This window comes from Silurus meridionalis, chromosome 23 (assembly GCF_014805685.1).
Source record: "Silurus meridionalis isolate SWU-2019-XX chromosome 23, ASM1480568v1, whole genome shotgun sequence".
In the NCBI taxonomy this organism is placed as follows: Eukaryota; Metazoa; Chordata; class Actinopteri; order Siluriformes; family Siluridae; genus Silurus; species Silurus meridionalis.
The window spans coordinates 9,494,428-9,508,622 of NC_060906.1; the positions used below are offsets into that span (position 1 = coordinate 9,494,428).

Below are 14,195 nucleotides of genomic sequence, written 5' to 3' on the forward strand. Positions count from 1 at the left end.
GGCCCTTCAGGCTATGCTTCAACTAGGCCAGTCCAAGCACGACTAATTTGATGTATACACTACATCAGTAGTAAAAAAATATTCCTGCACTACAATTACGCCTTACAAGCATTAAAGAAGCAAATATAGAACTGTTATGAGTGTACAGTATGATATGCCTGCATATTATTGACTGGGTTTTTAATGCACAATGCGACCAAAAATTTTAGAAATATACAACACTGGGGTTAGGCTATGCAGATTGATCTTTTAGCAGGGCGCAGTCACAGTAACGTATCGATACTCGATTATGTAGCCCTAAATGACAAGAACAAACACATGCATACATCAAGAGGCAAACCGTGTCATTAGGATCATAACATAACATAACATAACTGTTTACATAGCGTCTCAGACGGTGTTATCTATAAGGGGTTTTAGAAAATGATACCTGGAGGGCAGAAAACAATTTACAATGGAAAAAAGGATGGCTTTCCATGTGAGATGGAGCCTGAATGGAAAGAGGGAATTATTTAACAGGGGGCACACCAGTATCCATACACACACACGCGAGCGTACGCACAAACATGCTGCGAGAGACAAGATAGAACAAAAGACATCAGCCTGCTGATGTGATTTAGAATGAATTCTAATCAGAGACTAACACTAATGTTGACGACAGCGTTGTCGGAGGAATAAGGAATACAAAGAGTTTCAAATGAGGAACAGTTAAATAAAATATATTAAAGGTGAGGCGATATATATCAGACAGAGAGGGCAAGCGGACAGTAAATTAGGTACTAGACATCCTCAAGGTGTAGATTATAAACTGGTAAGAAGGACTTTAATAAAGCTTGAGTCTATATGAATGGCTGCATGAGACCCTGTTATAGTTTTTCAGAGTTCCCATGGCCACATTCATCACAATCCAGTTTGTTCTACTATGTACTGCATTGCATATATAAATACATCATGTATTTATATAATGAGAGATAGGAAGAGGTACAGATAGGTAGAGAGAACGAGTGATAATGTGGAAAAGATGCTCACTTTAAATAAATTTTCTATGTTCACCTTGAGATCTTGTCTAAAATTATCCAGCCACTATACACATTAAGTAACTCAATGTGGTTTGAATACACACAGGGAATAGGAGTGTTTCTATCTATCTATCTATCTATCTATCTATCTATCTATCTATCTATCTATCTATCTATCTATCTATCTATCTATCTATCTATTCAGACACATACAAACACTATTCTTCGAGATTGATGTGATGAACAGTGAGAAAGGCTTACAGGAAGCTAAACCACAGCACCTACTTTGGCACATAAAAACACACACCGAAAGCGAAACGGAGAAAGGCAAAACAGTGAAGCGTCTCTGATTTCACAAAACCACAAAAGCAAACTGCAAAAAAATGCACTCTTAGCACTGCCGGTACCTACAGTGGTAACCGCATGCAGTACCAACATGAGCTTACTAGACCCACTTCCCCTTAACAAAAAAGGTTGTTTTTGTTCTTCATCGTTCATGCTTGTTAAAAAGTAATATTTTGACATCCTGCAGAGTGCATATTACATCTCAGATGCTATGAATTGCAAAGAGGCAGGATGCATTCGAGCATTCTGGTGTACTAGACAATAATGCTTCGCAGTCAGCGGCCACCCAGCTAACCTCAGCACAGAGGTTCACGTTTAGCAGGTCAGCGAAATCTAACATCTGCTAACGATGAGGCTAAAGCTGCAGTGGCAGAATGGGCTTTTCCCTTTACTGAATTTGATAAACCAAGCAGTTCAGGTGTGCATTTAGGTTCAGACACCGTGCATTTATAGGCAAGGAAAAATCCACTCTGAATTCAATAATAAGCTTGGTTTTGTAATGAAATTATGCTTTCACCTGATCCTTTTGGATGACAACATTACCCACAATGCAATTTAACCACCTGCTGATGCTGGCACTGATGCAATTATCCGTCACTTTATCTCTTTTTTAAAAGAGTGGCAAGTTAGTCCTTTATTCCATAGAGTTCGCTCACCTTCTTGCCAGTTCTCCAAACTTCTGAACTTGCAAAAGAAGAGAAGAGAACTTTCGAAGTTCCAATGGCAAACACCGTTGTTATTACCGTCACACTTCTCATCTCACAGCTAGCAAACAATCCAAACCGAGTCCCCACTAAAACATAATGCACATCATTTTCTGGACTTTTGAGTCAAAAGTTTTTACTTTGTCTCCACTATTTCTACATTGGATTTCATGCGTTTCTTTTCGGGTTTTTTTCAGGAGCTAACAGCAGAATCTGTTATATTTCTAGATTTAAGATCATTGTATTTTTTATCCTATTAAACACTACTATAACTGCCATTGTAATGTCCTTCTGTGACAGGCATAATCAAAATACAGCCCCAACCCAAAAATGACTCCTAATCGCCAAACACTTTAATTACATTTCATTATACGCATATTTAATGTTTCTGCATGGGGTTTTCCTTCAGTGTTTAACACAGATTTATACGTGAAGAATTCTTTCTTATATGTTACATGTTTCATAAACAATTAAAAACCATTCATATTTATTTTTTTATGTTTTTCTCTGTACTTGGGCTGACGCTCGCTTCTTTGGCATTGTTGCTGTAGAATGTAGAGCTCATATTTTATATAACTACAGTATATATAGATAACATACCGTCAACTACACGATGATTTAAGTTTTTATGAAAATGTTCATTCGGTGTATTCACAGAGTGATATTTTTAAATATGTACGGTGCAACAATTGACTAGAATATAGTTGAATACATCTAGAACTTTCTGTTATTTCCCATTATTACAATCTATTATAGCTGTTCGAGATTATGAATGTGTAAGGGAATACAGATGTGAAGGGAAAAAATCAGGTATCATATGAATTACCACTGCAATTAAATTGTTGTAATATTGAGAGACAATGAGCAGGAATATTAAACACAGCAATGCAAAAACATTACTGACCTTCAACTCAACTCAACTCAAGTATATATATTCGGGTGGATGACATGCACCCATACATAAATCAGACTGATGTAAAAGTAAAAGGACTTTTTTAACATTTGTACTTCAGTAAAAGTATAAAAGTGAATAATTGATAATAATAATTTATGTATTTTAGTGTTCCATTCTCCTGCACATGAAACCTTTTTTTTCCGAGAACAGTTTTCTATAGTTACAGACACACGGTGAGAGACACACTCACGTGGTCTTGTGTCAGCATTTCATTTAACACAATTTACCTATTTAATTAAAAATGTGAGAAACGGTATGTGTTTCTAAGTAACGATGCAAATATACGTTGTTACTGTGCATCCCTTTCAACCTGTGGATATTCCTGCATAAGTTACAATTTCTACCACATAGCTTAAGGACTGAAAATCTCATTGGATCAACAGCCTAAATATAATCACAATGGCACTGCATGACAGTCACTAGAGATGTGTATGTGTTATTTGCTATACCATATATTTACCATAAACTAGTAAATGAAATGGCAAAAATATTAATTGTCCATGTGATTCCGATTTGGCACAAAAAGGGCTTCACCTACAAATTGTCATTTTAGATATTTAATAGAGTTGTCCTGCATGCTATATGGAAGATATGTCCTGAATCTCATAGCTGACTGGACACTTCTTTCTGCTTGGGAGTAAAAGCTATACTCTCACCAGATGCTTTTGTAATTCCTATGCATACAGTTGATTTAGTGCTGCTTTCTGCTTCAGAATGCTGCTGGGCATGGCTTCTCTTTTTCACTCTTTTCTTACTGACTTAATGTTGTGTTCTCTTTGCAACCCTCACCATCTTCTGTACCATGTAAAAAAAAAACAGCTTGTTCATGGCCTTTTCAGGTCTTTGTATTTTCATTTGCTATAGACCCTTTTTTGTTTGAAATGTGTGTGCAACCTGGATGCAAAAATAATTTTTTACATTTCTGACAGAAAAATCTATCGAGAGCTTTTAGAATCAGGATTACAGAAATGCTAAATTAACACTGTAAATGATGTAACTCTAGAGTTGCCATATCCAAACTATGGCCTGTGGGCCAAAGTGGGCGTGTGATGACCTTTGATTTGCCCCACCATTATATATACATAAATCATGGTGGGGCATTTCAAAGGTCATCACAGGACCACTTTGGCCCACAGTTTAATTTCTTGGCAGGACCTACCCCTGTGAGCAGACTTTTAGTCAAGACTAATCAGACTCTCACCCATATAATATCCTGACATCTCAGTTTGGAAAACAATTTAACAATCAGGACTAGCTTCATGTCTCTAAGAGTTCACTGATATTACAAGCATACTTTTTTTTTTCTTACTTAAGAAAAATCTTAAGTAACTTTTTCATGTATCTCTATTTTACTGAAGTATTTCCATTTGGGGAACTTTTACTTTAGTTTCACTACATTTTAAAGTCAAATATCTTTTTATTCAACTACATTTTGTGAAATTAGTCGTTCCTTTTTACGTATAAGTGGATAAAAACGTAACTGGTCAAACCCACAGCAAACCACCAATCAGGGTCGAGTGCACGCTCTGTTTTGAACTTGTTTTGATTGGTGCTTGTGGTGGTTGTGACAAGAATTATAATAGGAACAATATAGCCATAATAAATCATAGTACTTTGGATACTGAAGTACAGTTGAAGGCAAATACTTTTGAACTTTTACTCAAGTGAAAGTTTATTATAGGCAAAATGCTAATAGCTGGAATAGCTGTATTAGCCATTGAACTATATTGTGCTATATTGTATAAATGGGAATGTTTCTAAGCTTTCATTGTACTTTGTGTTTCACTGAAGAATAAATGGATAAATTAAATGTGGGGAATAATGGCATTTAAATTTTAATATAATACAAATTGGTATAATGCAACAGTTACCTTCGACTTACAGGCCTCAGTCAAAGTAGATTTTTGACTCCTCATAGGAAAAGGTTTGGACACCTCTGATGTAACTGATCAATGATTCTCGGCATCCAGTCAGATGCTGTTGGAAAAATGATGTTAAACGGTGGACTAACCTGCACCATTCTGACATGTCTGATAGAAAAGCAGAACATTTATACTTAAGATCAGTTGAAGGTTTCTTTATGCTTATGTTTTTGTTGTACATCAGCACATTTAAGAACAATTCATCATTGTATATTTTTAACACCGAGACGCAGTCCAATCAGATTTCATAAACCCATCTGAGCTATCTAAATCTCTTCTTTATAGGCAACACAGAACATGACCCAGAACCCTGTATTTAGTTTTAACTAGCGTGTGTCTTCATGTAGTTCATAGCTAGCAAGCTAAGCCTGTTAAATTCTTAGTTAGCAAGATGACTTCACTGAAGATAGATGGGATTGACGCTGCAAAGACAGACCTCCTTAGCTCATTTATCCTTGAACAACAGTCGTATTCTATTGGCTTGGCAAGGTGTTCGATTAGATAATATGCGGTGAACATTATGAACGATTTACTACTTTTGACACCAAAAAGCACAACATGCTATTTCAAAAAACTAATTATTTCCCGGCTTTGCACTGTGGATTCCTGCTATTCAGCGTGACACACGAGGAGTCCATTACATGCAATACATGCAATCTTTTAGGGTGTCCATGATTTATATATTTTAGGTAGTTCTTTTGCCATTTAGAAAAATGCTATTTCAATAATTGAGTGTTATTTTATTATATTATGTTTTTATGTCATTTTTGTACATTCTTTTGACGAGTCCCACTCTTTCTGGAGAAGTTTTGAGACGTGTTCAGGTTTAACCAAAGTACGTTGTTCGTTCGGAAATATTTCACTCTGTACTGTAAAATAATGCATGTGTGTGACAGACCTGGCATTCTACCTAGTCTCAGACCTGGCATGATGTATTAGACCTCATTGCACACAAGAATATGTCTGAATTCCAGCAGATTTGGACCCTGAAATAGGTAACATGCGTTCTGTGTTGACGCCCAATTTTTAGCTTTAAATCATCAAAAATCCTTTATGCGAAAAAGTAGTAAAACAGCGATTCCGCAATATTGCTTTTCTAACAGAATGAACACACTAATTCCTGCGTATTATAGACTGCGATGTATGTTGGCGGGCTTACGGTGCTTGTTTGTGTTCACTAGTGTGCAGTGTCTTCAGATTGCTTTCAGATTTCTACAGCATGTCTGTGGGACGCAGCATTATTAAACATGCCAGCCTGCCTCCTGAAGAAGGCATCACTGCACTCTTTTGAAGTACAGTGTACCCAAGCAAGACATACGATAATACACAATTATATGTGCCAACTACATAAGTAAGGAACATCACAGAGACTGATTCGATTAAAGATTTTAACACCCACATGAGCATTTTGCTATACTGTATGCCATGTCCTTGCTTATAACCACATATTTAAGCCAGTGTTATGGATGATTTAGAATCAATCGATGTTCAATGCTCAATGCTCAATTCAATGTTAGTGTTCATGAGCAAACAACACTGAACCCAGTTAACTCAAATTCTTTTAAGCTCAGGGTACACCCAGGTATTTAGTGCTATAACACAGAACATTGCTGTGGTGTACCACAGATTTGTGCATGTGCAGATGGGTGGCAACACACACACACACACACACACACACACACACACACACACACACACACACACACTATACATTACTTTTATTATCGTGTCTTAGCATTATCCATAATCTCAACATGATTTACTTTCAAAAGAAAGAAAATCTCAATATAAAACAGCATTTTTCTTTGCATATACATGTGTAGGATTTGGTTCCCACAATGTGATAAAAATACTAACAAAAAAAAAAACTACACACAAACAGTTGTTTTGTGACATTTAGTAGTGTTCATGTCATACTGTAAGTAAACAGGGATTGTGGGTTTTTTTTTCCATTCTTTTGACTTGAGTTGAAATATACTCCTCCTATGGACTGTTCCATTATATGACCAAAAGTGTGTGGACACCTGATAATCACATATATATAATACCTGTTAGAAATTTCTAAAACACTGAGTCTTTTATGGTTTTTGAGAAACATGCAGAGCTGGCAAAAGTGTATACTTTCCATTCAGTAGAAGTGCAGATACTTATGTTTTTAAAGACTCTGGTAAAAGTTGAAGTACTGACTACACTTTTTAAAGTAGTTAAAGTAAAGAAGGTTGGGCTCTGACATTTACTTAAGTAAAAAGTAGCCATAACTACTACCTGTTTTTACTACCAGGTTGAACAACCACCATATAGAACACAAGCAGAGAAAAGATGATGATCAGGAATGTTTCTGTTCTCGGTCATGTTTACATCACTACAAACCCATACTTCTTGTTGCCTTCTGCCTTGCTCATTGTTAGCTTTATTTTATACTTTATTTTTGTACTTCATTACTTTACATTTACGGCATTTGGCAGACGCCCTTATCCAGAGCGACTTACAACTGAGCAGGGGAGGGTTTTAGGGCTTTGTTCAAGAGCCCAGCAGTGGCAGCTTGGTGGTGGTGGGATTTGAACCTGTGATCTTCTGATCCAAAGCCCAATGCCTTAACCACTGAGCTTCCCACCTCTACTTGCATGTAATGTAACAGTATGAAGATTAACTTTGACCAAATATATAAATGTACAGATGTTTAACTTTGTTTTTAATTAAATATCCTCTGCTAACATGAATAACAGCTTTACACACTCTTGGCATCCGGACAGTTTGTTTCTCCGAAAAATTCATCTGAAATACTTTGTCATGCCTCTTGTAAAACTTGCCACAAAAGTTCTCCACTAATTGGATATTTCTAGAGATCGAGTTTAACAGGATGTTGGTGACTGGGCAGGACATTTCATGATAGATATTACTTCAGCTGAATAATTGCTCTCTTAATAGCACAGAGCTTGCACATACGCTTCGGGTAATCATCTTGTTGTATGGTGAACTCGGTTCCAATGAGCCGCAGTCCAGATGAAATTGCATGGTTTTAAAGCATTTATTGTTTTCGTTGGGAGTGATAAGGGTGGACAGGATTAGAAATGAGTTTATTGACAGTGCATGTAGGACGTTTTGGAGACAAGGTGAGGGAGGCGAGATTGAGATGGTTTGGACATGTTCAGAGGAGGGACATGAGGTATATCAGTAGGAGAATGCTGAGGATGGAGCCACCATGAAGGAGGAAAAGAGGAAGACCAAGGAGGAGGTTTATGGATGAAGTGAGGGAAGACATGTAGGTAGTTGGGTTAAAAGAGGCAGATATAGAGGACAGAGGGTATGGAGAAGGCAACCCCTTCAGAGAAGCTGAAAGAAGTATTCCTTTTACAAGGAATAAGTCTTCAACCTTCTCTGCTCCAAGACAACTCTAAACCTTTCACCTCCATGTTTGACATGGCGGGTGAGGGAGACTGTTAACATCTTTTCTCCTGCAGAACATTCTTCCAGTAATGTACTGTGCAATTCTGCTGTGTTTTTACCTTATTGCTTGTTTGGTGCATATAAACAAAAGAAACATACACATGTCTCAAAAACCACAAAGTGTGAAGTGGAAATGAGTTTCCACACTTTTGACAGACACTGTATATGTGGTTTATCCCGAAACTCTTGCTTTAAATTTGGAACCACACATGTGTATAGAACGTCTTTGTATGCTGTAGCATTTATGTTTCTCTTCGCTGGAACTAAAAGTCACAAACTCTGTTCCAGCAATGCAGTGCACCTGTACTCTATGAAAACATAGTGTATTAAGGCTGGAGTGGATGAAATCAAGTGTCCTGCACCGAGCCCTGACCTCAACCCTGGAACACTAATGCTCTTGTAGGTGAACCATCGAAAAGTCGCACAGCCACAAGCCAGAATCTAGTTCAAAGCCTTTCTAGAATAGTGAAGGCTTTTATAAAAGCAAAGGAGGAATAAATGGTTTGGAATTGGATGTTTAACATCACATATGTGTGTAATGGTCACACACCCTTGGCCATTCAGTATAGTGCCTATTATTCAAAGCATTAGGAAGACTAAAACTCTTAATTGACTCTTAATTTACTTAATTACAAACCCGAGACTGCTAATAAGCACATTATTAACAGACTGTTTAAACAAAACTACATATCAACAATACTAAATTGAATAGTTAAATTCAGCAGATACAAGCAGATAATACCCAAGAGGAAGAACCAGAATCCCATCTTACCAGCAGAGTGTAAATCTGACATTGAGTTCTCCCGCGTATAACTCCATGAAGCATCCATAACGCTAAGATGCTGTCAACTGTCAGTAGGAAACATTTCTACTACAAATCTTGCAAAAATATCCTTTACTGAATCAGGAATAGGAAAGGACGAGAAAACATGGTCGAATTACAGTACAGTGCAGCACAGAGTAAGTTATGTAACTCGAATGCTAGCACATGCAACCCACATCATGCCGCGTGAAAACGAAGCCGCTAGTCAGACTCAAATACTGTTATTTGAGGCTATGCTATGTGTGCTAGAGCTAATAGTTGAAAAAAAAGGTTAGTTTTCCTTTAAGGATGCAAAAAGAATACTTCGTCACTAACTACACATTGTATTTAAAGTAGTTTGTGTCAATGGATTTAATTCATTGAGTGCATCATTCTTAATGATAACTTCAGTAACATCATAGTGTTCATGATAGAGAGAGAGAAATAAAGACAAGAGAATGACATTTTATCACAGCTAACTGGTATTTTGGAAATTTCCCGACATGAAATTTGAAATATTTGAAATATAACTACAAACCATTAAAATGTGATATATATGAACTAAAGATTGTAATTTATGTATACTCTCCTTGGTGTAAGAGGGAAAACATGGTCCATACCATACGGTTAAATAAAAATTATGAATCTTGGATTGCTAGTGTTGCCATGTTTGCCACATCACATCCACACATTCAAAGACATACATTATTTCTGTATAAATTTGTGGTGTGGCATCTGTTATTTCTTACTTTACCAACAGCTTTCAGTCTGGTTTATTGATTTACTAGTTAATAGCATTAATGTATCGTATTTTTCCTTTATTTGACTAAATACAGTATATGTAGTGATATGTGTAGAGAATATGGGATATAAAAATGTACAATATGAGATAAGTACAATTTATGTACAACTGTACAAATGTTATGCACAGTGTATATACAGATTATATAGATATAAGGATAATCTGGGATATACAATGAATTATACACAGGATCATTTAAAATCATGATTAAATAGAACAATGGAATAAGAAACAAAAGAATAAAAGAGTAAAGTATCATTAAGCCATCAGTGTCCTAGCAGTGTAGTGTGGAGTTCAGTAAGATGATGGTAGATGGGAAAAAGCTGGCCCTGGACCTGCTGGTTCTAGTGTGTAAGTTCCTGTATCTCCTTCTCTATGGAGGCTAAACTGTGACTGGAATGTAAGTAGTCCTTGATTATGTTGTGTGCCCTGTGCAGAAATCTGCTGTGGTGCAGGTGCTGAATGGCCAGTACTACCCTTTGCAGGTGCTATAAGAGATACAGACTAGAACTATTGGTCCATGACTGTCGGTTTACAGTGAAGGTGAGGTGAGCTGTCAAGTAGACGAGAGTGCACCAAGTTGGACACAATAGTCATACAACTGTGGTACTGTTCTCCAAAAAAATTCCGATTGAATTATTGAGGTGCATGAACTGGGGAAATAGAGAATGATCATATTAAACATAATAAACATTGTGGCAGTGCCTGAAATGCCATTTTATCTGGATTGAAGCTCCAAATCAATTGTAGTCAGCAAAAACACTGATGATTGTGGCCTCTCTCTCAGCCAACGTAGATCATTCAAAAGCCAACCGAAGGGACGTTTTATTGTTATTTTTTCGATTATAATGTGGCACATGTCAATCATTTGCGGTTAAACACCACATGTGCAAATGCACATTATCATTTTGGGGGTTTGTGCAGATCAATGACCAGCTTGCTCTGTCTATTTTTTAATTCTATGGGTTTCACATATACAGTTACTGATTATGCCCAGACAAATGTCCCTTACAAGGTCCAAGCTTTTATGCATTTCTATCTTTATGAGGACATTGGGTCCCCATAAAGAGATAATTAAGTATTCCCACACACACACACACACACACACACACACACACACACACACACACACACACACACATATTTACAGTTTTTTAACAATTCTGGTCTTTGTGTTAGTCAGGCAGTTTAAAATGATCAATGCCCATCTGTTCCTCCTGCTTTGCTTAGCTGGCTGAGGAACAGAGTGCCATTCTGTTAGCAGAAACAGAGATCGCTGTAGAAACCAAACCATACCACCTCAATGTCACCCACTTTCTCTCTCTCTCTCTCTTTCTCTCTTTCTCTCTCACACTCTCTCTCTCTCACACACTCTGTCTCTCTGTCCATGTTTCTATCCCGATGCTTTCTTCACTCTTTTAGTCACGCTCATGAATATGCATGTACACATACTGCACATGCTGAACATTATTTCCTTTTTGTATTTCTCACGCTTACTACCCTACACACAAACACACTTTTTTTCATTATTATTATAAGGGTCCTAAATAATAGAAAGAATTGTCTTAAAATAATCACGTTCATTAAAATCATGTATATACAGTATTTGTAAAGTGTAGTAAGATGCACATGAGAGTTGACCGACACTCACACACACTCTCTCACACACACGGGCTCTTCAAGTCGCAAAGCGACACCTGACTCCAGATAATGTCCCAGTTACACAACAGCAGGGAGGTGGAATGGACACACACACATGCACGCACACACACTCTTACATCCACACAGGCTAACAGATGTCCTTTCACCAGGATAATTCAGTAAGAAGGTAAGCGTACATTTTTATAGATCCGTGCATCTGTATTCCAGCTTCCTTTGATTCATGTTAAAGCGTTCATCATTAAATTATTGTATTGAAGTCCGTCAGAGCACAATGCACTTCTGTTCTCCAGACAGCTATTATTTACCAGTCGTGTCCCTCTGAAATCCTCATACAGTCCTGTGCTGCTGTTTTTACTGTCACTCTCGACATAAAAACAATGACACACAAACACATCGGAACCTTTTTTTGTACGTTATGGTGTAGATACTAAATAACATCTGAAAACCCCACAGTGAAAAACTAAATAGCTCAGAGATCTTCCTTACATGTTATAATAATCTAGAGTTCTACTTGTTTGATATACCCAAAAAAAGACACATATATTTCTTGCTTGTAGTTAACATTTAATCACCATTATCTGTCAAAGGAATAATTAAATATCTTTATATACTGGCTCAGCAAAATATGAATTAATGCTCTCAAGCATATATATATATATATATATATATAGAGAGAGAGAGAGAGAGAGAGAGAGAGAGAGAGAGAGAGAGAGAGATTTCAAATGATAAAATATCTCGTTTTAATGCTGTGTAAAGTGTTAATATTCTTCCTTTTCCATTTTATTTAAAGTATTATGAAAAAAAATTAAGCTTTAAAATTGAGTCTATATATAGAATTTGCTTGTCGGGCTTGTCACAGACTCCTTGTGGACCACATGTTGGAGACCACTGGAATAACTTGTGTAGAGGAGAGGTATCTTTTCTTTTTTTTTTCTTTTTTTTTTTTTTTTATGTACCACATTTGGCTTTAAATGTATGTGTCATTATATGTATGTGTGCGAGATCCTGTTGGCTTTATCCCAGTGTTGCTTCACTTCAGTGCTATTTTCCACGTCTTCACCTCCTTCATCGCATCTTAGAGTGCCAATAGCAAGTGGAATTGTAACGTGGAAATGACAGCAGGCGCTTGTTTTTTCTTAGTACATACTTACTAAGAATGTTCACTCTCTTGGCAGTAATCCATCATCATCATCCATACATTATTTAATAACTTTTATATTGTGGATGTACCTTGTAATTCTCATGGGCTTCTGTTTCCCAAAATTCATTTGATGTATTCCAGGCATCATTTTATATTTCTCTCCTAAGTGTCAAGGTGCAGCATCAGGTGATTAGAAAGCCACCTGCAGAAGACCGATCCCATGTTCCCTAAGGTTTTCCTGCAGTGGTATGCGGCATTTTCCTCTTGTGCAGCCAAATTAGGTAAAGGCGCACTTCCGCGCACCGAGCATCGCATCACCGTGTATGCCTGCTTGCTACAGCATTGCGCATTTACGCTGTAACGCCACCCCATTGTGACATATGGCTGTAGCTTGCTGTTAACACGTAACCGGAGGTTCAATATGTATTAATTGCACTAAATAAATTGGTTAAAAGAGAAGCAGCCGGGAAGGCAGAAGAAAACCATTCCACTACACAAACTTACCATTTAATATTACAGAAATTTATATTTCAGAAAAATAAGTAAGTTAGGAAGAAAACATCATGAACCAAACTGTCGAATTAACAACAATGCACACTGGGGTGGTGAATACACTCTGACCAAATCGATATTGACTTCGATTACAAATTGTTTTGTTTATTACTGACTGACATTTATAAAAGTTTATAGTTACAGCTAATGTTGGAAGTGAGATTCTGTCCTTACTTACATTATAACAAATATAACAGTCACCATCCCTCTCTCCCTCTATATATATTATCCCTCTATATAATATATATTTATGATATTAATTATGTGGCACATCTGACTGTTAGTATATTGTTAATTATAATGAATTAACAATAATTAATTGTATAAAATGGAGGTGAGCTGTTAATATATTGTTAATTTATAAGAAAGAAGTTTTTGTTACAATCCAAACTGTGCCTTTATACTAATCCAAATCTTATGACCAATCAGATTTGAGAATTCAGCTGGTAAATTAAAACCGATCGTCTCTTAAATAATTCGGTAAAATAAAACCTTTGAGAAAAACAGAAACTTATTTTTATATAGGAGTATATGCTATGGTAGATGCTTTAAGAAAAAAAATGTATCAATATTATATCGCAATTTAAAACAGCAGATTTGAAGAGCATATATTTGCTGCCCCTGCAAATATTGATTAGGAAAAACTACTCCTACACCAGTTAAATGGAATTTTATGAACTGACTTTTATACACTTTATGGATATATATTGGGACGCCTGACTTTCCAACCATATGCGGTTCATCACCATACTGTTACCACAAACTTGGAGGCACACAATTGTATCGGATGACTTTGCATGCAGTCGACTTAAATTTTTCCATCACTTGAACTAGGAGACCCAAA

At 36.7% G+C, this 14,195-nt stretch overlaps 1 protein-coding gene across 1 annotated transcript in view; it reads left to right on the forward strand.

The window, feature by feature from the left end:
- cracd (capping protein inhibiting regulator of actin dynamics) overlaps positions 1–14,195 on the forward strand; it is a 40,814-nt gene that overhangs the window by 2,200 nt on the left and 24,419 nt on the right. The window contains 1 exon segment of the mRNA XM_046836667.1: positions 12,967–13,080. Coding sequence (XP_046692623.1) covers positions 13,020–13,080 — 61 coding nt within the window. The 5' untranslated portion in view covers positions 12,967–13,019.